This window comes from Macrobrachium rosenbergii, chromosome 41, assembly GCF_040412425.1.
Source record: "Macrobrachium rosenbergii isolate ZJJX-2024 chromosome 41, ASM4041242v1, whole genome shotgun sequence".
NCBI classification, from domain to species: Eukaryota; Metazoa; Arthropoda; class Malacostraca; order Decapoda; family Palaemonidae; genus Macrobrachium; species Macrobrachium rosenbergii.
Genome location: NC_089781.1, coordinates 11,848,938 through 11,874,897, shown reverse-complemented (window position 1 = coordinate 11,874,897; position 25,960 = coordinate 11,848,938). Strand labels below are relative to the sequence as shown.

Sequence of the window (25,960 nt, the reverse complement as noted above, 5' to 3'; positions counted from 1 at the left end):
AATCTACTAAATTGAAACTCATTTGGTATATATAACATGCTTCTCGTTTAGGACATTTTGAAAAGAAAATGTATCACATTATTTTTATATTCTCTACTAAGAGCCATGCCCATAGGTTTGCACCACAAGGACAAATGGAGCAGATGGGTAGGTAAGTCCTGTTATTACAAATATTCAATTAAAATAACATTTTGACAATGGTTTTACCATTTGGTCCAGTCCTGAAGTAACACACTCCAGGAGTATGGCAATAGGTCTACTGAACTAAGTGCAGTTAGCTTTGAGGTATAACTGATCTATAACATAAATATCATTTCAAGCTGTTCCATTTTGAAATGAAACAGTAACACTGAACTGTAACACACTATTCATCATCTTAATGCTGACCCTATACACTACAAACCCTACCCCTGGTGTACAAATAAGTAGGTGTACACATCATAATGTTACAGCTTTTTAATTAAGAGGTGAAAAGAAACATCTTACAAATTTAGCTTGGACACTGAAACAACAGCACCAAGAACATTATTCAGCACACAGTACTTCATACCACATACATTAAGCATTTCTCTCATATTAAAAGTACCATTTTCAAGACTCAACTCAAGAATGAATACTATATCTTTGCAACATGGTAAGAAGAGGATACCTGTAGTACTTTAGCAAATTGATAGACACAGGATATATGACAGCCAGCTACATTAACGAAGGGGAAAGGCTGTGCAACGGACAATTAAATTCCACTGTAATTAAGCAAACATATAGGTCTTTACCGACCACTCTATGTACATAACAACCTTACTTTCTTAAACTAGAAAATTTAAGCATCTTTCAAATAAATCCATAAAGTGCTGAAAACATTAGCAGCATAGCTGCATTTTTTTATTATAAACACCTGATGTTTTTATCCTTAGAGATTAACTGAACTACTGTATACAGTCAGGTAGCTCACAGGGTAATTTCCACACAGTATAAATTTGTTTACAAGAACAACTTGTCAGTATATAATAAAAGATAACACTATAAAATTGGAAAGTATCAAGTAAAAAAAAATATGATGATGAAAAATGTAAAATGAATAGCAAACTATAACAAATGAGCAGATATTTTTAAAGATGAGGTTCCATGCATTTCTTGTAACCAGCAGTTTCTGTGTGCCTTATTAACTGTTACATTCACTACAGCTGGACTTGTACCAAGAGCATAATTTTAGAATTATCTTGATGATAAAATTAAAACCAATAAAGATAACAGAATTATCAATTACATACCTTGATGTGATTTTCTAAGGTATTATTTCTGGCTATGCTCTCCCTTAATTGTGTTTGAAGAATTTCCTTATCTGCTACCAGCTTTAATTGTTCTGCCTGTAATCCCTGGACATCAACTGTACTTTGTCTATACTTCTCCTCAACCTGAAGTAATTTTTCACTCAGTTCAGATCTACTGCTCTCCAAGTCTTTCAAAGCTTGGTTGACAACAATATTTTCTTCAACTTTTATTCTTCAAATCCTGTAGAGCTTTGGCAAGTCTTCCCTCAACATCTTTACACTGAAAAAAAAGTTAGAAAAAAGGTGAAATTATACAAAAATGCCACAGTTGGACCTACAATCCATTTTCTATATATGAAAAACTTATACAATACTTAAATGAATTTAATAAGGGTTTACAATCAAATCCTGATATTAAGTATACACAAAATTGTCCCTGAAGAATAGGTATTCCACAATATTTTGAAGTAGAGTACTCTAACCAGTACAGTAGCGCTCAAATAACCCCACTGAAAAGGATGAAAGATATGTGGAAAGTACGTCACAATGCCATGGTGGTGTCAAATCTCATATGATTTAGATCCAGGTCTTGGTGACAAAGAGTACTCATAGTCCCAAGTACTGTATATCAGTTCTCAACCTATTATACCATAACTGGTTATATAGCACTTGGAGGCATTATGATCAAAATGATATAAGCCCTGAGAGAATCAAGTATTCTTACTACTCAGTAGTCTGAGTACACTACCTAATAATAATAATGACGATAAAAATAATAATAACTGGAATGGTGAGTGCCAAAATACAACATCAAGTTATTAGTCTTCCAGTCATCATACCAAATAACACGGTATACACCTTAACAACTTAGTAAACTGGGGAATTAAACCAAATCCTTAAAACACCAAATTTCCTGCATCAAAGTATTCAGACCTTACATATATTTTGTTTTCAAGATGAAATACAAAAACTATGGCACGTGGATCTGATTTGCTGGCACGGAGACATAATAGTTCAGTTACCTCAGGTTCTACGGGGATGCTGTAAAAATATATTTGAAATTCACAGGTTCAATTCATTTCTTAATTTTTTTATTGAAACCAAAAAGTGGGGATATAGTTTTACTGCAACCTTTGGGTCCTTGAGGTACCAAGTCTTCCAGATGTATATGACTATCAGAAGTGCTAATGAGACCAAAATATCACTTTTTCAGACTCATAGGGATTACCTGAAGGATCTATTCTTATATATGAGCTGAGAAAATTGAGGAAGTTAAAGTTAATGGTGGTGAAATAACTACAAAACTTGAAGTTCCTGGTTCCTAGGTTCTTCACAAGCAAATTCATGTGGATTTATTGAGCACAAGTGGTCAAATATTATGAACACATCAACAGATCATAGGTTCTCATGGTGGAATAAATGAATGTATGAAATTTGGGCAATATGGCCATGCACTGAGGATGGGGAGGCCATTCCATCAATATAATGTTATGTTAATAACCTGGAAGTAATAAATCCCAACTTCTCAAACAGAAATAGTGCAAGATGCTACTAGGAGCTCTTTTAGTATTATTATATTACAGTAAACCCCCATACTCGCAGGGGATGCGTACCACACCCCCCTACAAATAGCTAGAACCCATGAATACTTAGAACCCTTTTAAAAACACTTAGAACTGCTTATTTTGATAGTTCAACCACACAAAAAACACTAAAAATGCTTATATAGGTATTATTCTACTTACGATGGGGTTAGGTTCCGCAAAAACCCATCGTTTGTTGGAAGAAACATATCTCGAATATAGCCTAGCTTACACTACGGTATTCAGCATCCTGTATACATGTATGGTAGCCTACCCTACATTATAACTTATACTCTACACATACACGGTATAGTGATTATTAATATCAGCTAATTCTGGAGGTTCATGCAGAGTGACTTATGATAATTCAATACAAAGGGGAACTGAATAACGAACAAGAAGTAGTTTAGCCTACACTATGGTATATCGTAGGCATATATGGTAGCGTAGCCTACATTATACTGTACTCTAGATTCACATGTTGTATTATGAAAACATCAACATAACGAATATGCATCTTTTCCATGCATCTTTTAAAATGTTATGCCTTAATTCACTGTATCCAATAATATTGCATATATTCTTATACTACTTTTGTATTATAAATTGCGATCATAGCGATCAATGGTTTGGTTTGGAAATGTTTACGTGGTGTTTATTTCACTGCATTTAACTCAGTTCAGAGCGCTTTTCTTGCTTCTAGTTAGCGTAAATGAATCTCTAGATACTGGTACTTTATTTATATGGGCAAGGTTATTTTTCGTTACACTGTACAAAGTGTTTTTAAGTCGAAATATATAACTTAAATATGTCTTGTTGTGAAATTAATTTAGCTATTTTTTTTGTTAATAGATGACGATGGCCATTTGGGGGCGTTGGTTTTGTGTAAAGAAAAATCAAGATTCTGTTCGCTATTTTCACTTGATTTCATCACAATACGAGCTTTACATATTTATTGTTTATCGGCCTAAAAATAGCAGTAATGTGTTCTTTCATGCCCAGTACTTTTGATTAAAATACTTTCACTCCAATTTTAATTACGGTCGAGTTTCATCCATGTTGCTGATGCATGATAATTTATAGTCACTAGCAGCTTGAACATTGTTTTCCCAGCTTCAGCTACAACTTGCAGTTTAAATTTAGCAGTATATTTCCTTGATGATTTTTATCCATACCGAATAAGGGTATATAATGTAAAAATATATCAGTCCTGTTCTACTTAATGTCATTTGTGCTATAACCTAGGGTAATTGTGTATTACCGTACGTTGGTTGAAATACCAGTAAACGGCTGTTGTTATCCGATTCAGTGATATGCACAACAACAATTTCTCGGTCGGTTGTTTATGGCTGTACACATTTACGCAAGACTATAACGTTCCTAACAATACTTTTATCATTCTCTGTTACTTTTTTAACTAGATGGGATAAAGAGATGGAGAAAAAGTTGTCTATTGTAATTTGGTCTCTCTCACTGCCTGATTACACTGCTGCCTGCACCCGCGTGAAATTTAAAAATATTTTATAAAAATATTGTCGTATCGGTATTAATTGTTTACCCCATTAGAAAACTGAATTATCATAAGGTGAATTATCGTAAGTCGAGCATTGCCTGAGTATTTTAATAGTTTTATCACAAAAAGTGCATTTAGTCATGAAAATGAGATGAAAATACAGTAATTAGTGAATATTTCTCAGTGAAAAATACTGTGAATGGGCGAATTTTCAGCGAATAATACATATATACATTCTATAGAGAAATCCGTGAATAGGTGAGTCTGCGAATACGGGGTGTTTACTGTATCAAGTTACTTCATATAACAAAATACTTGTAATCTTTTACTTCTTTCAATTTTGTGGATGCTCTATCACTCAGAGAAAATGTATCATAACTTATGTCTGTGCTAATGTCATTCTTTAGAATTTACTTCCTCAAAATATATGAAAATCTCAACTATTTCATCAAAAGATAACTTTATCCATCAAAAAAGCTTAATGTTATGTAAGTTGATATTAGGTTAAGTACAAGTATTACTATGAATGGAAATCTAAATTTTTGTTAACAACACCTATATTACAAACCTGATTCTTCAGTTGCAAAGCCTCTGACTGTTGTTGTTCAAACTTGCACTTCAAAGCTTCAGTAGAAGTCTGATTTTCCTGGAACTGCCCATCCAGTGTCTGAAGTTCGGTTTCCAGTTCCTTTATTCTAATTTCCTTTTCATTCAACTTCTTTTCACACTTGCTAACTTCTGATCTTAAGGTGTCTGCAGTCTTCGTTAATTCTGATCAACATAAATCATCAGTTATGCAAAAACTTCATGCTATGTGATGACTAACTAATTAAAAATGCATCTTTACAATACTACAATGTTGAAATAAACATCAATAGTTATAAAAACTACTGGCACTGGTAAAAGGAATTTCTGTAAGATCAAAGTAACAAGAAAACTCAAACGCAATAGCTCTTGAAATGACCAAAGATAACCGACTTTCATAACTTACCCTGTAATCTTCCAATTTCTTTCTGTAACATCAAAGTATTTTGGTGATGCTCCTGGGCTTCTTGGCGTGAAGAATTAAGAGCGGCTCGCACTTCTTCTACTTCTGTTTCCAGACTTCCAACTTGACCTTCTAACGATTCACAACGCCCTTCTAATTCAATGCATCTATAAATGGAAAATTATACTAAACCACACCAGTCCTTACACCAATGACTGTGATATGCCATGCTTAAACATGTACAGAAATGAAAATGGAGTCATGTCATATGGCAACCTTAATTCCAGCAGATTTTTACACAAATTTTATCTTACAAGAACAGAAAAGACAGCAAAACAAAAAAGCAAGAAAGGTAAAATAATTCTTGTTACAATGCATGTGTTGGATCCTCTAGAGAATCATCATGCAAAAATTTCCTGTAAAACATAATTAACTCTACTTTCAAGCTATATATACTTTGATCCTTTTGTACCTTCTCTAGTGGATAAGTAACACTAGAAAAGGTACATTCACTTTGCCATCCAGATGTTTTCTTTTTTTTTCTCTACTGCATTAAGAGTCTAATCCCATTCTTTCCACTTTTAGCTCTTTGCCCTTATCACCTACGTTTTCTCCTTAAAGGCTTCTCTACAATAATCTCTTACTACTGTATTCTTTGCCCAAGTTAAAAAATCTCTTCTTTTCTTTTTAATAAAATGAACTTAAGTGCAGATTATCATTGTGCAAAAATGTATGGAATTTAAAAAACCCCTCCAGATGGCTCTTGCTAATTATGAATAGGCGTTTGATGGCGTCCACAGACCAAACATGGAAGTTCATGTGTGAATAAGCTTACAACTATTCCAAACCACTTTTTACCATTTCTGCATATCATTTTTTACAATAAATCTCAATGTTTTTTTTTATACAGGAATTGCATGTCCCTAAAAAATACATTGCAATTATTTTACTTTCCTTTTTACATTAAAAACCCCAAACTCATAACATATTACAGTTTTTATAATAGAAAACTAGTTTTTTTTTTATACAAACCAATAAATCCCATTTTTGCCCATATTTAGGAGTTTCAAAAAATCCAGAATCAAAAGTCTTCAGTCTAACAGACAATATGATGTTCAAGGTACAGTACTTGTACAGTATCATTTGGAAGCATAGGTACCCCTCAATCCCTACCTCACAATTCATGTAGATTTTGAATGAGGCTGCATTATTCATGGGGTTGGGAAGGGGGAACTCACTACTGTATATGACTGATGGGATTGTAAAAAACTTGATATAAAAACTCAAGTTTGTTTCAATCTCATCAACCCTCTATTTGCCAAAATTGCAATCTAGGTGACAGTAACCAACCACACAGGAATCTATAAATGATACTACTTCTCCTGTGAAAATTATTCAGCAGAGACTCAAAAGCACAGAATTTTCACCTAAGGCAACTAAAGCATCTGCAAGTACTTTTAGAGTTCTAACCATCAATATTACCAAGATAAGTAGAACCAGTTCTTTAGCTGGGGTAGTGAGAGGGGTGTTAATCCCATCAAATCCACAATCCCTCCAATAGAAGACTTCCTTATATTTCTTAGATCCCATAAGAAGATATCAGTATTAACCATAAAGGGCTAAAACTTGACCTATAAAGGTGGCTTCTGACAAAACTCATCCAGCACTGAAGAAAGCATTCATTGTATGTTGTTCAAAACTTCCAATTGAGACCTGTCTCTTGGTCTGAGAAGCCTCATCAAGTAACCATATGAACAATGGCATGAAGACTCACTGTTAGATCTCTCACAGAAGACAATCTTCTAGCCTTTGCATCTTTGAAATGGGTCAACAAGGAGATTCACACAGACTAGAGATTGACGCTCTTGAGGACTGTTGTTTGCAGATGACTCCACAGCAAGGACAAACCTCAGGCAGCTGAGACAGTCCCATTACTCACTACCATTCTTCTCTTGCTTCTTCCACAAATGATTTTCTGCACCAGGTGAAAGCAGTTTGCCTTTACCTCAGGCAGACCAGTGATTTATCTAGACTACTTTCCAGAAAACACCCAAAAAAATGCAATTTCTAGAAACCGTTCCTATTGAGTTAAGTATACCTTAGTTTAACCAGACCACTGAGCTGATTAACAGCTCTCCTAGGGCTGGCCCGAAGGATGAGATTTATTTTATGTGGCTAAGAACCAACTGGTTACCTAGCAATGGGACCTACAGCTTATTGTGGAATCTGAACCACATTATAGCAAGAAATGAATTTCTATCACCAGAAATAAATTCCTCTTATTCTTCATTGGCCAGTCGGAGATTCGAACTCACAGTCACCAGAGTGCTAGCTGAGAACAGAACCCCCTCACCCAACGAGGAACACCATTCCTATTATCATTAGGCTAAGGTGCAAACCCTCGCCCAACGAGGAACATCATTATTGGCTAAGCCCTATAACAATGTAATCAAGTCCACACCATGAAAACAGAGCTCTCTCCACATCTTTAGTTATTAAACATGATCTTGATGTCAATGCACTTGCAACTAGAGCTCCAGACAGCACAAAAAGTGCTGTGGAGCTGAGGATCCACATGGTGCATGCTCAATAATATTCCTGCACCACTTTCTCTGTCTGTTAGACCTAAGACTGCTGTGTCTGTGACATTCAATGACCACACATGCAGGAAGTATACAAGTGATGGGTCAAAAGTTTACAGTCTTATGATTTCTTGTTTACAAGTATACCTTATGATTTTTAATTTTGTAAATACAGCTGTTATACAGAAGAATTTGTCTTAACTTTCTTGCATTAGTTACACACTTTATTTTTCTAATATAAGATTTACTGGAAATTATTTAAGTCTGATGATCTTAGTGCCAATAAAAATCAAGTTTGATGATCTCAGTCTTAAGTCAACTGTTACACACTACAGCATATATTTTTTTATGGTTAGTCTCAACAAGGTTGATGATCTCAATCTTAATAAAGCCAATTGTTACACACTATATCTTTTTTTATGGCTAACCTCAATAAGTTTGATGATCTCAGTCTTAAGTCAACTGTTACACACTATTTTTTTTATGGCTAATCTCAACAAGTTTGATGATCTCAGTCTTAATAAAGCCAATTGTTACACATATATTTTTTTATGGCGAGTCTCAAAACAATTTTTCTGTATGTGTTGATAAATATCACTCAAAAGAGACTTTGACATTGTATGATGCAGGTTCTTAAAAAGTCAAACATAAAACTACATAATATTTTACATAGGATACCACCTACTGACCTCTAGTAAGAGAAAATTAAAAGTGCATGAGACATTATTAGTAATTTATACAGTATACTAAACAGAAATCATTTAGGATCTTACCTGCACCTGAGCACAGAGTACCTCTGATGCTCTTCATTCATTAAGCTCTGGTGATTTTCTGCTTGAAGTTGAATCTCCTTTTCTGCTGACTTTCTTCCTTTCATGTGTTCCTTAAGCTTTCTAGTCAACAGTCGAACATTGGATTCGTACCGTCGGTGTTTCTCTTGAAACTCGGAAATTTTCGTTTCAGATTTGTCGAGTTCGTTCTGTTTTGAATCAAGAGATGATTCCAAGTCCTTTACTTTTTTCAGTAACTCCTGAACTTCATCACTAACAACATCCTTTGCGCTAACAGGTTCTTTCTTTGCTGCACCAATACATTCTTTCACAGCCTGTAGTTCCTTTACTTTTTCTAAGAGAGACTGTACTTGCTGTTGGTGAATCTGCATGGGTATCATTTCTCCCTTATAAGCATGTAGGTCCTCCAACTTGACACTTGGGTTAGAGCTACTACATTCACCCAACTGAAGCAAACTAATCTGGTTTTGGAGCTCACAAATCTGCTGTTCTTTACTTTGCAGGGCTTTGGAAGTTAAGTTAACCTGAGCTTGAAGGTCAGCCATAGTTTTATCAAACTGGGAACCATTAGCTATTGTTACTTTTGACATATCACCTAGGAACCCCACACCTGTATGAGCACCACTAATTGCAGTGCTGGTGTCTAGTGGAGACACTGAAAGCCTTTCTTGGCTGCTACTCAGCACCTGGCTATCTAAAAAGCCAAGCTGTACAGCTGGTTGAGTGCTTGTATCACGCTCAGGTATGATATCACGCAAGCTCTCATATTTGACCATCCACTCATCTTTATCATTTTCTACAACCTTGAGTCGAGTCTGATATTGGGTAATTTCTTCTTTAGATTTCTGACAAATATCTTCCAAGGCAGTGACTTTAAGCTGTAAGTTTTTATTTACTTCATTCAAACTGCATATCTGTGAAGCCAAATCCTTTCCTTTCTGTTCCAATTCATCAATTACATGCTCCTTGTCAGTTAAAGATGCTTCCAAGGATAAGACTTTCTCTTCTTCAGATTTCAATTTTGATTCTATCTCGGTACATTTAAGTTCAAAAGCCTGCAGGTCTTGACTGCTAACTTTGGATGATTCAAGCTCTTTGCACTTGGCTTTCAGTGACTCAAATTCCTTCATTTTGGCTTTCATTAACAAACTTTCCCTTTTGGTGTTTTTCATAGTAGTCTGTAAGTTTTCTTTTTGCTTAGTCATTTCTTTAAGTTTTGTTTCTGTGTCCTGACATCTTGCCTGAAGTACATTAATTTCTTTTAGCAAATCTTTATTTCTCCCTTGCTTTTTACCTGAAGACTCTGAGAGTTCCAATTGACTCTTACTCTCCTTATTCTGATCTTCAAAAAGAAGTATTTTCTTCTTGAGCTGGTCATTTTCTTCCAAAACATTTTTAACCTGGGCTGAAGACTGGACCTTCTCTTGGTTAAGTTTTGCAACAAGAAAATCTTTTTCCACTATTATCTTGTTTGCATCAACTATGCCTTTTTCTTTCACTTGCAACAAGTTCTCTAATTCAGAAATCTTTACCGGATATTCATTTTGCACTGATGACAACCTGTTTGTTATTTCACTATTTTCCCTCAACAAAACTTCCATTCTACTTTCTAAAACTTTTACCATTTCAGCACTATTTGTAGAACCCTGCTTAAAGGTATCAAATTCAGACACACACTCCTTTAATCTAATTTCTATTTTGTCTTTCTCTTCCTTCTCAATTAGTAATTCTCGACACACCTCAGCATGGTCATTTTTCAACTCTTCAATTGCTTCCAGCAACCTTAAATTTTCCTCTTTTAGTACCTTAGTTGCACAAGATATTTCCTGTGATTTCTTTTCTAAATCTGACTTTTCATTTTCCATTCTTAACCTATCCTCTTCTTGAGATTTGAGTGCCTTTTCCATTTTCTTTTCAAGGTTTTGCTTCAACTTTCTCTCCTTCTGCACACTCTCTCTCAAATCAAACAATTCCCTCTTTTGAGCTTTCTCATGTTCTGTGTAAGCTTCAGCTTCTTGCCTTAAAGCTATGTTGTCCTCCTTTAAAGCATCCCAGTTACGTCTTAATTCTGCATATGACTTTTCCATTGATGAGTTCTGTTCATTTATGACATAAAGTTCTTCATCCTTTTTAAGAATTGCTTCTCTATAGTTCTCAAGGCTTCCTTGCATATTTTGGATCTGCTCTTCTCTTAATCTCACAGCTTCATTTAAGCCCTTCTTTTCTATTTCTAATGTTTTCAGGGTGCGCAGGGCCTCATTTAATTCTTTATTTATTCTTACTTTTTCATCTAGTAATTCTTTACTTTCTTTCTTCAGAGATTCAATCTCTTGTGCATATTTCTTTTCCTCAACTTTATCTTGCATTTTCAATTCCAGCAATTCATATTTTTTCTCTGTACTATCTTTCAATTGATTTAAAGTTTCAACTTCTTTTTTGAAAACTTCCAGCTGCCTATCTTTTGCTGCTATGTCATGCTTCATTCTGTAAAAGTTAGAAGATAACTTCGTCATGTCTTCTCGAACTTTGATGATAGCATCATCAACTTCTCTCTTCTCATTGTTAGCTGCTACAAGTGAAACTTCAAGTTTAGACTTTTCTTCCTTCAAGCTACTGATCAGAATGACCTTCTGCTTCACATCATGCTGTGCATTGCTTAAAAGCAATTTGTTTTCACTAAGAGCCTGCTCAAGATTTAATATACGAGCATCTCTTTCTGCAAGTACTTCTTGATTCACTGCTTCCAAAGTTCTTAAATCCTTCAACTCCTTCTCATATTTTGAGATAAGTATACATTTGTGTTTCAGGTCATCCTTCAGAGACTCAAGCTGCCTTTCCGCATCTGAAAGATCAAGACGCAGTTTATGAATCCGGTGTCGGTCTTGCTCTAACCTTTGTCGCCTATCCTCCATCAGCTTTGTGTCATTTCCCCGATCGCGTTCCATCTGCGACACTAAAGCTTCACGTTCAGCCATATCAGCTTGCAGTGCTTCGAGATGTGCAACCAGGGAAGCTTTCTCCCTAACAGCCCGTGCCTGTCCATCTTCGGCTTCACGTACAAGGGTTTGCACTCTCAGGTCAAGTGCCTCTTTTTCTGATGTTAGTTTGGCAACACTTGACCTAGCCTCTACCAATTCTTGTTGCAAGCATGATCTTGCTGTCTGAGACAAGTGCAACTGTTCTTGATACCAGAGACTTGATTTCTGTGCAGCTTCTAGTTCAGAAGAGATTTTACTTGAAACTGCTTCTGCTTTGTGTTCAGCATGAATATGGGTCTGACATTCCTCTTGTAAAAGAGTAACTCGGGACTTAAGCCCTTTTATTTCTGCCATCATAGAGCTGTCTTTTTCTTGTAATTGCATCACACTCTGCTCTAAGTTTATATTCTTATCATGAGCAGCTGCAAGATCATCTGTCGTCTTTTCAAACTCTCTACTAATTTTTTCAAGTTCATCATTAGCTATTTTTAGCTGTTTTTCCAAGTCCTTATTTGCATCTTCAAATTTAAGCAATCTTGCACTCATAGTAGATTCTGCTTCTTTTGCTGCTGCAGCTATACTTTTTGAAGTTTCAACCTCTTTTAGGGAATCAGTAACTTTTGCCTGGAGCTGACTCTTTTCATAAACTGAGTTTTCTAGTTCCTGCTTCAGCATTTCCAATTGGCCCTCCACGTTGGCTCTTTGTTTCAAAACTTCAAAATATTGTTTCTGATTTGTTTCAGTTATTTTGGTATTCATTAATTCTAATTGCTGCTGGTAGAGCTCTTTCTCTCTAACAGCATTTTGGACTTGTATGGAGAGTCTATGCAATTGAATTTCTAAGTCTTCCTTTTGAGCATGTAAATCACGAATAATCTTCTCATAATCTACTGAAGGCACTGGCTTTGACACTTGGGATTTGGCATTTGTTTTATCGAGAAGTTTTTTATAATCCTCAGGAGGAATCACAGCATCAGACACTAATTTTTTAATTCTAATGTACTCATCTTCATACCCACTGAGATCTGAAAGTGTTGAAAGGTTTGAAGAAGTATCTGAAAAGTTGGAGGCAATTTCTAACCCTCCGCCACTGGACTTATCAGAACGGTTATCAGAAACATTAGAAACAGACTCCAAAGCTTGACGCATTTGCATAATTGCAGCTGATAGTATAGGCTTACTTACAGGACCTCCACAATCACTTCGGGAGTCATTAAGACTCAATTTAGATGAAGATGTTACACTTCTTGTGGTGGGTGTCAGCTCAGAGCTATTCTTAGAGACCACAGTACAATCACTGGCAACTGAAGAGCAGGCCGATGACCCACTTGCCAAAGATGAATGTGAGAGATATGGTTCCTTGCCCTTTTTATTTTTAAGTTTTTTGCGTCTCTTTGTTCCAGAAGGAGGTCGTGTACCTACCTGTGTCTGGCCTATGTATGAGCATCTTTCAACAACAGTGGTAATAGAGCTAGCAGGATAAGGATGAACTTCCTTGTACACTTCTACAGGTCCATGATCACTCATTCCAACAGGAACAGCAATCACTCTGCTAGTACTTAAGCCTTCCCTAGAGGAGGCCATTCTTCCAATTTGTAAAACTGGATCACCACTGCTACCTTTCACATCTATTTTATTTGTGTTGTTTGCGTTTATCTGAATGTGTGGCACAGAATTTGAGTCTTGTACCTTACCATTTCTTGAAATCTTATGTATATCAGGTTCAAGAACAGATGACAGTGAGCTCACTGGAATTTTGGCTCCATAAATTGTACTTCCAATACTGTTTTTCCCACCAATGGAGGAATTAAAAAGTACTGAGTCTGGGGTTGCGTTATTTTCAGGAGCTTGTACAATGCTTCCTCCAGTGGGATTTTTGTTACTAGCATTCCTTTCTTTTTCTGGAGCACTACCATTGTAAATAAATGACAAGGAAGATTTCTTCTTTTCCATGTTACACACAACCTCGTCAATGACTTCCTGTGAGACAGGTGGGATCTTTAAGGGTCCTGAAAAGTAGGTTTCAACACCATGTTATAATCAACAATCAAGCAGCTCTTTCAAATATTTCACATACAAATGTTTTAAAGAATTTACAATTAAATATTTCAAATGTTTTGCAACCAAATGTTTCAAAACTTTAATAAAAAATTAAATTACAGTTCTGTGTTGTAATTTCACTTTTGTAAAAAAGTGGAGCGTTATTAATACTGCATACTACCTTATAAAATTACAGCATTTAAAATTCAGACCAATCTACTACATTCAGTGTCATTCAGTTTTTCCAGTTTCACTGTTTTAATTAAGCCATATTAAGTATATTTCTTATGCAGATTTTTATCAATGGAATGTATTTTTTTTAATGTTTGCTTAAATAATACTGTAATAAATTCTTGATAAGATTACTTTGTATGGTGGTCTTAATAAATATTCCATCTCACCAACAAACAATACTGTACATTAATTTGAATGAATTTCAGATATAGTCATCTTTATACACAGTTACTTATACTGAGACTTCCCACTAACATGAAAGTTTTTAGTAAAATGGTTTGCCTATATGTACAGTACAGACAGTTCCCGATTTTACGGGGCTTGTCTGGCGACAAAAACTGTCAATTTTCAGTATCGATTTCCAACTAACAGAGGCACCGATCTCTGGTTATCGACGCCAATACCCAGTTATTGGCGCCAATGAGCGCCGATTTTCAGTTACTGGCAATTTTCGCTTATCGTCATGCCGTCGAAACGGAACCCCCCACCCGATATAAATATAATACTATCAATAATCATTTAAATAATTTAATAAAAGTATCAAATCACAATGATCAAAAGGTCTTTTTTTAATACCATTCCTTTACCATAACTAAATATGATTACTAATTTGAAAAAATAGTTAGAGTAACTTACCTATCAATGTCTCTGTGAGAGCCAAAGCTGAAGAAGCTTGACTAAGAGCTTTTAGTGCATCGTATCTCTCATCAAGCTGGCTTTTATTTCCTGCACTCAGTCTTTCAGCCTGAAATTAATTGCATAAAATTACTGTTAAAAGTGCTAAATAACTTAAAACACTTTGAATATGGCTGCTAATAACTATAAATTTACAATTCACCCAAAATAAAAACAAACAGTGATCAATATCAAACATTAAAACACACAATATCAAAACCAACCACACTGATGTCTGTTAAGACTACAATAAGAATCATTCAGCACGAGTGACTTTGCATACACTCAGAGGTTTAGCTAAGCTTGTGGCATGAGTAAGCAATACTACCCTGCACAAAAGTTAGTACTGTAATATTTTCCTAATGTAGAAAAAGTGCATGAATATATTGTACATACTATATACAGTACAGTACCGTAAACAAAATATATAGTCACAAAAAACATTATAACACATACAATGAAAAGCAACAAGCCTGTGCTGAAAAGGAAAAAACCACCACAGAAGCGGGAAGAACCACACATACAATGCACCATAATATTTATGGCAAACTATAAGTGAACAGTAAACAGAAAGAAAATGTTAGAATGTATAAATAAAAAAAGGCAAATAACTTGGCTGCAGACTGTTTGGCACATTTCCTTACAATATGCAATCAAGGTTACTTAGAAGCAAATGTCAAGATATGAAGAATAAGGTACTTTACTGTACTTCAGTCCTTCAGTTAGTCAATAGGAGGTGCCATTTTACAGTACATAACAGAGGAAACAACAAACTCAATACCTATCAGATAAACTGATATAGAGCAACCTTCATAACCTCCCAGTTTTGAAACTAAGCATTCTTATAAATAACAGAAGACTTGATTACTTAGTCACAATGGAATTTTTGTCCAAATACCTGAAACTATAGTACAGATTAACCTGACTAAACCCATAAAACAAAAATCACAATTTTTTAAAGTAAATTGTATTTTTCCTAACTATACAAACCTGAGGTCCTTTACGTTAGGAATTACTTTCAGCGTAGGCTGGAAACAGCCGTTAAACTCTTGAGCAAGGTGGTTAGGCAGTAACTACCGCCAGGTAGGCGGGAATACCCACCTGCCCGGATGTAAACATTCCAGTTTGCCTTTCGGTCCAGGTTCAGATTGAGGGGTGGCATGACGTGGGCATAATATGTAATGTAAAGGACCTCAGGTTTGTATAGTTAGGAAAAATATAATTTACATTCAAAAACTGTGATTTGTTCCGACATGATATACAAACTGTCGGTCCTTTACATTAGGAAGACTCACTGGTTCGAGGGAAGAATCTGAGTGAATCTCCTGAACTGACTGGGGTTCTGCACACCTGGGCTGCTACTCCTGGTCGAAAGAGCAAGGAGAAGTACCCGAACCTCTGACATGTTGATCGGAGTGTAGGAACTGCAAGATCAAATGTCAGATACTGGACCTTTTCGCATGAGTGAGGAAACGTGACTCATACGAAATAGGCTGGAAGAATCTTTGAGTCGGAGGCAGAAAGGAAAAGCTGAGATAGGGTTTCCCTTATTGCCAGACTCTCCTTCCTCCCCTTGCTAGAGGAAGGAGCGGAATTGCTTCTATGATTCTAGGAGAAAAATAGAACGGGTGCTCGATGTGTAGTCTTACCGCATCAGCGCCAGGTCCAGAACGTGTTGGTTCGAGTCCTATTCTCATCCCGAAGGAGGAGAAGTAGAAGGACAGGGAAGGAAGAGGAAGAGAGGCCAGTCACTCTCGGTATCCTTCTCACTTCCAGAACCAACACCTTAGGCAAGATGCTACTTGTCCTCTTGAAGGAGCCGGGTAAGAAAACACAACTTGTTGAGCAGCCACCACAGGGCCAAGGAAAAAAGGTTCCAAGGGCCTGTGGGCAAGACCATAGGAAGACGAGTGTGGTCTATAAGACCACGTCTTGCTTCCAGTATGGGACTGGAACCCTAAACGAGAGTCACATGCCACCCAGGGAACAGTTCCCTGGGACAGCAAGACTGAGGAAGCTTCTCATCCATAGCTAAATCTTGACTGAGGAGAAGAAGGCTACTTCAGATAGAAGACTAGGTCACAAGGGACTACATTCTTCACAAATGAAAGGGAAAGAAGCAACCCTCAGCAGAGAAGATGAGGAAGTCCAGACTTGAAGAGCGACTCTGACCCGTGAAGGAGTTCCGCAACGACACCCACCAGCGAAGATGGCTCCAGTCCCTGGGAGTCTTGCAGAGGACTTCAAGAGATATCCAGCTATAACCGCTGCCACTCGGCGAGAAAGCCTATGCTTGCAAGGGAAGCTGGAAGGTCTCCCAGTCCCGAACGCACCAGGATGTGCTGCCCAAAGAACTGCTTCTTGTGTACCTGCTACAGGAGGTTGGGTCAAGCAGAACTCTTCTCAATGCCTCGGCTATCAGGTCAGGTGAGAGGCGAAGTCTTCCAGCACTTGTCTGTAACTTGGGGTGAGCAATGCTTGAGAACCCCCAGCGAAACAGACAAATACAGAGGGAAAAATGTAGATATCAAGTTTCCCATAAAGACAGCATGCCTCGCTGTAGCGGCTCCTGGGTCTGGTATGAAGGAGTGAGAAAAAACTACCGACCTGTGCAGGGAGGCAACACAAAGATGGTAGGGATTTCTCAGTCGAGCAATCTCTTCGTGAATCTTCAAGTGAGCAGCACGTTCCATCCCGATCACTCAAACCCAAGGCCAAGCTCGCCTGCCAATACATCCCCACCGGGGATGCATCTGGCTAATTGAGATGTCGAGTGAGCTATAGAACACTCGAGTACCTGCAAATGTTGACAGATGAAACAGGAGGAAAAAACGATTCTCTCTTGTTTGTCAACAAATGCCACTACTGCAGTTTGTTGTTCAACGAACCAGTCGCAAAACTCATCCTGAATTCTTGGAAGGCAAGAAGGCTGCCCTGAGCCCAGGATGGTAATGAGAAGGTACTAATGGTCTCAGTCACACACCTTCAAGACAAAGTCTTACAGGTGTGAGCCTATTCCTCGATCAGTGAATCCGTAAGTAGACACATGATGTGAGGGGAATATGCAAGCATATTCGAAGGTTCCTTCAATCAAGCATTAGCCTACCTACTTCCTCATACTTCAAAGAGGAAAGATGGACAGAGGAATGGAAGCAGACTTCCATTCTCCGCCATGGGGAAGCTTCTGCAAGATGACAGGATACCGAGACAATTAGCTCTAGCCGGGCTGGCATTTCCCAAATCGGGAGCACAAGAGAGGAAGTGGGATGAAAAGAATTGCCAAGACCTAAGGGAAATAGATACTTCTCCTGGAGGAATCCATTCCAAGGTCTCAGTAATGTCGCTGCCAGCTCCAGAGACTTGATAAGTATCATTGCATCAAGGAATCTGCAGTAGTAAAACTTCTTCCCGGTCGATACTTCTTTCTCTCTTCCCTTCTTCCCACCTCCCTTATGGGAAAGAGGGTGGGAAGAGACACAGTTATGCGCATTTTCCTAGAAGGGTAGGAGAGGCTATGTTCCGCAATCTTCTATCAAAGCCTGGGACTTCTTAGGAGTTGAGGGGAGCTGGCTTGAACTCTACATCGAGTCGAGATAACTAAGGCCCCAAGGGCTTGGCCATTGTCCAAGGACCACGGTGGCCCCGACACTCTCAGCCCCTCGGAAACTGCAAGGGTTGCGAGCGATGAAGATTATTCATTGGGGGAGTCACAGTCCTGTCCCGGGGATCCTCGCGCTGACGAATCAGCACAAAGTTCTCCAAAAAAACGAGGGCAATCAAAACTTCTGAAGCATGAAACTCCTGTACCTCTCCCCTTGGAGGGAGCCTTGATAGATCCCATGAAACCCTCCTCGGCTACCTGGTTGTACTACGAGACAATTGGGGCACTGACAACCAAAGCACGCCAGGAAGCCAAACTCCGAAGAGCTCTCTTTGTCCATCTCGCGCCTCTCAGAACAAACGAGGGGAAAAGAGAACAGGTGAGGAGAAAGAGTACCCCTACCTGTCCTGCCAGTAAGACCAGCAGGAGAAGTGGACCGTGAGCGATAATCAACCGAAGGAGATTACCACTACACGGGGAAAGAAGAGTGCTTGTGCCGTGGCAAAGTGCTTTCCTGGGAAGAGCAAAAAGTTCACTCGAACAGAGCCGAGAACCCGACTCGGAAAAAACCGAGTGGGGCTGAGCCGAGCCACACCGAGCCGAGCCGATCAAGCGAACGCAATCCAGACTGGGAGGTATGCGGTGGACTGGAAGGCAGGCGGGGCGAGCCGAGCCAAGCAGAGCTGAGCCAGTCTTCTCGCAAGCACAACCAAGGGCTGGGCGAAGCAAGCAAGCCGAGCAAGCCGGGCCAAGCCAGTCTCGTAAGCACGACCAGGGGCCGAGCCGAGCCGAGCCAATCGCCCGAACACAATCGGAACTGGACAGGGCGGAACTCGTCTGCCGTGAACTATTGCTAGTTTCCTGAACCCTAAACTCCTTCGAGGCCAAGGCCCCTTGAGAAGAAGGTTCAAAGGGGAATTCTGTGTCTGCTACCCTGCATGCTAGAACCCTAAGGTGCAGGACACAAGTATGAAACCCGGACGAGCAACCGAAGCAGTTGGCGGGCAGTATTGAGATACCTGACATCTCGGCTCCCAAACACCTGGTGTCTCGGCTCCCAGACACCTGGGTATCTCAGCACTTTCTCTCGTCCTGTGCCTCTTGTCAGGAGAGCGCTCATGATTCATAGACTTCGAGCTAACCACAAGATTCCCAAAAATAGGGAGCGGCTGCTTTCACTTTTCTAAGAGATCGAAAGAGCCAGGCACAGAACCAGTCTTAGACGCAGACTTCCAAGACTGGCAACGAGGGCGAGGCCTCTTGAAGCCGCGCTCTCGCGGCCCCCGAAACGCCAGACCCCACAGGAGAATACAAATTGGTTCCCACCCCAAGGCGGGAAGAGCCAACGAGAGAAACTTGTCTCCTGAAAGAGAGTCAGCCCCTTAGAAGTCCCACAGGACTCCCGAAGGGAATCTCTTCCCTGCTTCTTCTGGTGTTCGAACCGACAGGATCGAGATACCAGGCTGGGAACCCGACTGAGCACTGGCAAGCACTTGGGGAGTGCTTGTGGTGCTGTCAGGAAGAGCTGAGACACCTGGGTGCCTCGGCCCTTTCTCTCGCACTGCTCCCGAACTGGGCTGAGGAAATACTCTACAGACCAGACTGGGACACTCGATATTCCATAGAATGAACCAAACAAAAACTTCTTTCAGTTTTCTTCTGAAGATGGAAAGAGAAACCCACAAGATTCTTGTGTATAACTTGTTTACTGGTAAATATTTACATATTACTTTGATCTCGAGCACCAGCCTGACTACCTCATCTCTTGAAAAAGGGTCACAGTTAGGACCTGAAAGTGCTCGAGATCAGTGTAATATGTAAATATTAACCAGTAAACAAGTTATACATAAGAATCTTGTGGGTTTCTCTTTCCATTCCATAGAATCTCGAGGACTCAGAGCGGCTCACGAATGAGTGCCCTAAGCAGCCCCCGTCTTAGAGGCAAACCTCTAGGGCTGGGAACGGGATCGCAAACCGGGGTCTGCGCGCCCGTGGCTCCCGAAACACTAAACCCAGGGGTATGCAAATCGGTTTCTTAACCTGAAGGTCGGGAAGAGCCAACGAGAGACCCACTGCCTCCTCGGAAGGAGGCAGTCCCTAGACGTCCAAGGGCATCAAGGGGAAGAAGCAGCCTTCCTCTCCTTCGGCCAACGGAGGTCTGTCCAATTCCCGGGACCCCCTTGGACCTTGGGAGAGGAAGGGAAGGGGCAGCAGAAGACGAAATTGAAGATAAGATGAAGAAGACGGCGCTACTTCCACAGGGCGACTTTCTTCACCTCCACTCCAACATCTCCAACAGGATGGTGGACACGAAACATGGTAACCTCCAGGGCAGTCAGGCAGGAACACAATGGAAGCGGCCCAGGACACGACCACCAAGAGAAGCAGCAGGCGTGATCAGGACAGCTGATGCAGGAGCTACGGCAGCGGTTCGGAAGGCAGGAGCTACTGCAACCGCCAGAAACATCACTTTCCACAGGGCGACTTCCTTCACCTTCATGCCAACATCTTCTACAGGATGGCGGACATCGTAACCTCCGGGGCAGCTGGCAGGAATACAACGGAAGCGGCCCAGGGTACGACCACCAAGAGACGCAGTACGCATGATCAAGACAGCCGATGCAGGAGCTATGGAAGCAGTTTGGAAGGCAGGAGCTACTGCAACAGCCAGGAACGTCACATGAAAGTCACCTGCAGTGACAGGAACGATCAGGACAGCTGCAGCAGGAGACCAGGAAGAGCCGCCCAGAGACTGTCATCGAGTTAACAGGAGTACAACACAGGGAACAGCAGGAGCAGATGGACCACAGATATGCCAGAGGAATTGCCACAGCATATATGAAGGCCAGCAATGACAGCGATCGCTCCACATCGGTGGAACAGAGTCGGAACGATCCCGACATGGAACTATGTCATCCAGTCAGGTATTGTGGTCGATCCCGAAGCAACACTAAATGAACGTCGGGACTCTTTCATGCTAGATATCCCCTGAGATATCCAGCCAACTACTGCTGTCTGAAATGCTCACCGTCAACCAGAAAGAAAAGCAAAGCTGATTAGAGAGGGAAACTCCTTTCGCTACGAGGGTAACTGCTCTACGCAGCGAGAGGAGGTACCCAAGAAGAGGTCACCCGACCGCCCGCCATCCCCCCCCTCGCAGCCTTTGCATGACAAGCAAGCAAGGAGGGCAAAGGAGAAGGAGAAAGGGGAGACGGAGGGGGGGGGAGGCCACCAAGGGCGCCATGGAAGCATAACTTACAGACGACGCCTGCAACCTCCCACCCACCCCGCAACCCTCTAAGCGCAGGCGGTGAAAAACAACACTCAGCACAAGTAGGAAGGAAGTAGTCATGCCCTTGTACACAGAGGGCAGGAGCCCCAGAAGGGAAGTGAACTCTTACTTCCCAATCAATGTATGGGAGCGAAGATATTACGTCCCAATCTAATATCTCCGAACGTACAGGGGAACGCCTTCAGTATCTAAATAAAGGACTACTGGAAGAGAAGCATTACCACTCGGTTACGCTCCTTTAAATACGCCCTTGGCCATCAAACCCAAGACACAGCGCAGGGGAACGATGGCTAAGCAAGGTTATCACAAATCGTGGGTTTGTATTAATAAATATCAAACACACGTAATATATACAGAAAAATACATTAAGATCCCACCAAGATAATAAGCGCTTAACGACAGTCAGGCAGAGAGATCCGAAGCCAAGTCTGCAACACATGACAGCCAAAGGCAAACTGGAATGTTTACATCCAGGCAGGCAGGTATTCCCGCCTACCTGGCGGTAGTTACTGCCTAACCACCTTGCTCAAGAGTTTAACGGCTGTTTCCAGCCTATGCTGAAAGTAATTCCTAATGTAAAGAACCGACGGTTTGTATATAGTGTCGGAACAAACAAAAAAAAGGCATAAATCTAAAAATTAAATGTGAACTGGCAGCACAATGTATTCCCTGTCATATTAAACATACAGCACTACTGTATTTTGTAAAACTTCATATAAAAAATTGGTCACCTTTCCTTTCCTTTGTTTGCATTTCTATAATCTTCCCATGAGAACACAAAATACTGTATAACTGTGCTAATGTCTGTGATAGGCAAAGCTTGATGACTATGTACTGTACATATATCTGATATTTCCAACATCCCAATATGGCTTGGCCCAATTACTGTACTTTGAATAACCAATGGATTACTATATACAAAATCATCCTAAACATGCCAAACAGTTCTTGTATTCCACAGAAACACTGGATTTTCTCAATATCATAAAAAACTAATCTTTTAAACTCAGTGCTCATCACAGTAATACCCAGCTAAACCGAAAGAAAAATAAGTATTGGCAGAAAAATAATTTCTTGAATAACTGAAGAAACTGTTCCCAGGACTAGAAAAATCAGGATAGAAGAACAAATATTTTAGGCCCAATTTTATATTCAGCGAGAAATAAAAAATTGTAAAATTCTTTACACATGGTAGCTGTACTTTGAAACAAGCATTTGGCATTTAATGGTCTTTTCCCGATTCTTTACAGCAAAATGGATCACAATACAGATTTCAAGCAAGAGGACAGCAGACTCATGGTAGAAAGTATGGAATTTAAGCCAACAAATAAAGTGGCAGCAGTAGTTGGAATTAGATTTTCTTAGGATAAACAAAGTGAAATTTGACAAAAATGTGTTGAAGCATAATGTATTTAACCAATGTTTTTATTTTACGAGAATTTATAAGTTAAACTTATCTATACTACTGCCAACATGAGCATGGATTCAGCAGAATTCATTTATCTAGCTTCATGAGAAGTACAGTAGTTGATCTGCTAGCCAAGGAAATTTTTGGACTAACTCTATGGCAGTTCTAGAAACACTAAAACTTGCAAACTTTTGTGGTGTATTTCCAGTAGTGACAGCATGCAAGCAATAATTAGCAAGCTTTTAAAATTCATTTTCAAAATCAAATAAAAAATGGGTACTTATGAATGAAAAACTTTATCTACAGTCAATGGTAAAATCAAGAATTTTTATCTGACTGTACAGGATCAAATTATTCCTGGTTATGACACAAAGTATAGAGGGTACCAAAGAGAATTCCAAAGGTTGATCTCCTCACCTGGGGACCTTTCTGAGTAGCTGAAACTGAGGCTACAGGGCAGGAAGCCAGGTCATGGGGAGAACCTGCACATGGTGGGTTATAGCCAAATCGATGGACTTCAGGAACTACCAGACGATGATGGTTACTACTTCCACCACCAACACCACTACTACCAGCCCTATCCCTCGCACAACCAGTGCTGCTAGTGCCACTACCGCTAGATAAGCTTACGTCGCTGCTCCAAATGTTTGTGTCTAACAGGAAATATAAACATTTGATATAAAGCAACAACTACACAATACATACATATATATAAAAGCAATCAAAAATTTGAATGTGAACTTCATTGCAATGCTATATTTTTACAACGTAACTAAAAAATTTACAAAAAAGTGTCACTACATTCCAGTGCTTGGTTCTCTCATTATAACAGTCACTTTTGCTGGAGGGGATAGAAGACATTAGGGGTAGAGTACATCATCATTACTGTAATATTATCATTATTATGAAGTACATACTGGAGTTTAACCCACTGGGTGTGTAATTAGAAAAAAAGACTTAAAATGCCTAGCATTATTGTACCAAAAATAATTTTCTTTTAAGAAAACACCAAAAACTGATATTTAATAAGTAACCTCAGTACCACGTATTGCTATGAAAACTTGAATAGACTACATTTTAATGTAAGGTAAAGAAAGAGCTTGAGCTTTGTTTATACCTCACAGGTTAACAAATCCACTTGGTCACATTACTAAATTCATTTGGCTTACTCGAAAGATTTGGTTTTAAGCAACAAGAAAATGGAATTAAAACCATGTCTAAGAAGTTGGACAGCTAAATGGGGAAAAGTCTGAGGGGCAATTGGCAAAGGTGACCCTCTACAGCCCATATAGGTGTTCTGTTGGGGTGTCATTGTTTTTGCAGTAAAGCACATCCCTAGTCAGTTTTACATTCCAAAACTATAAATTTTACACAATATGCATCAATGACAGTAAAATAATCCTTTCATCATTGTCCTCACTAACCTCTTTATGCAGTTAATAATCTTGTCATCATTATCCTTGCTAATATCTTTATGCACTAAGTACGATTCCTAATGTGACATAAAATCCTTGAAATTTTTTCCAAAAGACAAAATAGTTTATACCTTATTTCACAAACTTCTAATTCATATAAAACCTAACTCTGACTTGCACATCAAAATGCCCATGGAGAATTGAAAAAAGTTTAATCCACTGTGCACAATGCTGCTCTTAAACTGTTGGACTTGGAAAGCAGATTGGAGCCTTTAAAAATGCATACTTAAGGATATATGTACACCAGCCATAAATTAGAAGCTCATCTTATAAATTTCCTACAATTTTTGGATACCATTACCACTTCAAATTTTTTGTAAAATGATGAATAAATAAGAAACTGTAAACCAGCTGACTCAATAAGAAAATACCTCTTTAAGGCTTTGCTAACATCATTGCAAAACAATAATTACACCAATATAAACAAGAAAACATAGGCTGGCTCAAAATATAATTCTCTGCATAAGCATACATGCATATTAAATTCAGCTTCTCCATGCACCACTTGCACAACAATCATTCATGTGTATAAGCATTTCAGTACTTTTTATCATCGTCTGAACTCTTCTTATCTAGCTGTCCAACTTCTTTATTTTTACTCTATTTTTTACTCATCCAAGCACAAATTCTTTGGGGAAGCCAAATGAGTCTGGGGATGGGACAATGGTCTCATTATACAAATTTATAATGATAATTAAAAGGGGTCATAAATTATGCATCTACATTATCATTATTTGTCTTTAAATGTTTCAAGCAAGTAAACTTTTTAATACAGAAAAAGTGATTTATAAGTCCCTCTGTCCACACCAAAAGTCAAGATAAAAAACTTGTGGATAGACAAAAATAAAGGAGCCCATCACTAAAAATACCTAATGATTTTTATGATAAAATCAATTTTTTAGGTACTTACCCTCTACCATCTAGCTTTATCTGCGACTACTTAGGAGCAGGTTCAACAAGTTTTAAAATTAAAACAATCGTTAATGAACACTCCCAATAGTTACTCCCCCACCCTACATAACAGCAAATGTTTCGGTTGCTCAGTCTACTCTTAATCTCTTAAGAGGGGAGGAGGGAGGGTTTCAATGATAGAGGGTAAGTACCTAAAATATTGACTTTGTCATAAAAATCATTATTTTTAATGTGAAACTTATCCTCTATCATTTAGCTGACTCCAACATTGTGTGCTGGAGGCGGACAAGAGATTCCCTATAACTGAATTATCCTCACTGTTGCTTACCTGAGGAATGTGGTTCCATGGCAAGTATTTGTCAGATGAGGATCTTTATAAGTGAGATCTGCTATCTTAGGAGGTGGAATGTGAACCCCAAATGTGGCCATTGGTTGATGATGTTCAACTCAGAATGGCAATTTATTGGCCCCTGTGTCTGCAGAGCTGACGGGAGCTACAACAACAACTAAACTATGATCCCTCAAGAGTCACCACCTACTTAATCAAGTTGCTGTGGCACCTCACACCAAAAACAACAAGCCCAAGTTGGATGAAAAGTGGTACTTAATCATCTCAG

The 25,960-nt window shown here is 39.1% G+C and overlaps 1 protein-coding gene across 1 annotated transcript in view; it reads right to left on the bottom strand.

The window, feature by feature from the left end:
• Positions 1-25,960, bottom strand: part of LOC136826835 (early endosome antigen 1-like) — a 64,598-nt gene that overhangs the window by 12,553 nt on the left and 26,085 nt on the right. The window contains exons 4-9 of the mRNA XM_067084315.1: positions 23,374-23,609; positions 14,617-14,725; positions 8,711-13,715; positions 5,359-5,522; positions 4,936-5,138; positions 1,272-1,505 (exon numbers count right to left, since the gene is read on the bottom strand). Coding sequence (XP_066940416.1) covers positions 1,272-1,505; positions 4,936-5,138; positions 5,359-5,522; positions 8,711-13,715; positions 14,617-14,725; positions 23,374-23,609 — 5,951 coding nt within the window. The remainder of the gene's footprint in view (positions 1-1,271; positions 1,506-4,935; positions 5,139-5,358; positions 5,523-8,710; positions 13,716-14,616; positions 14,726-23,373; positions 23,610-25,960) is intronic.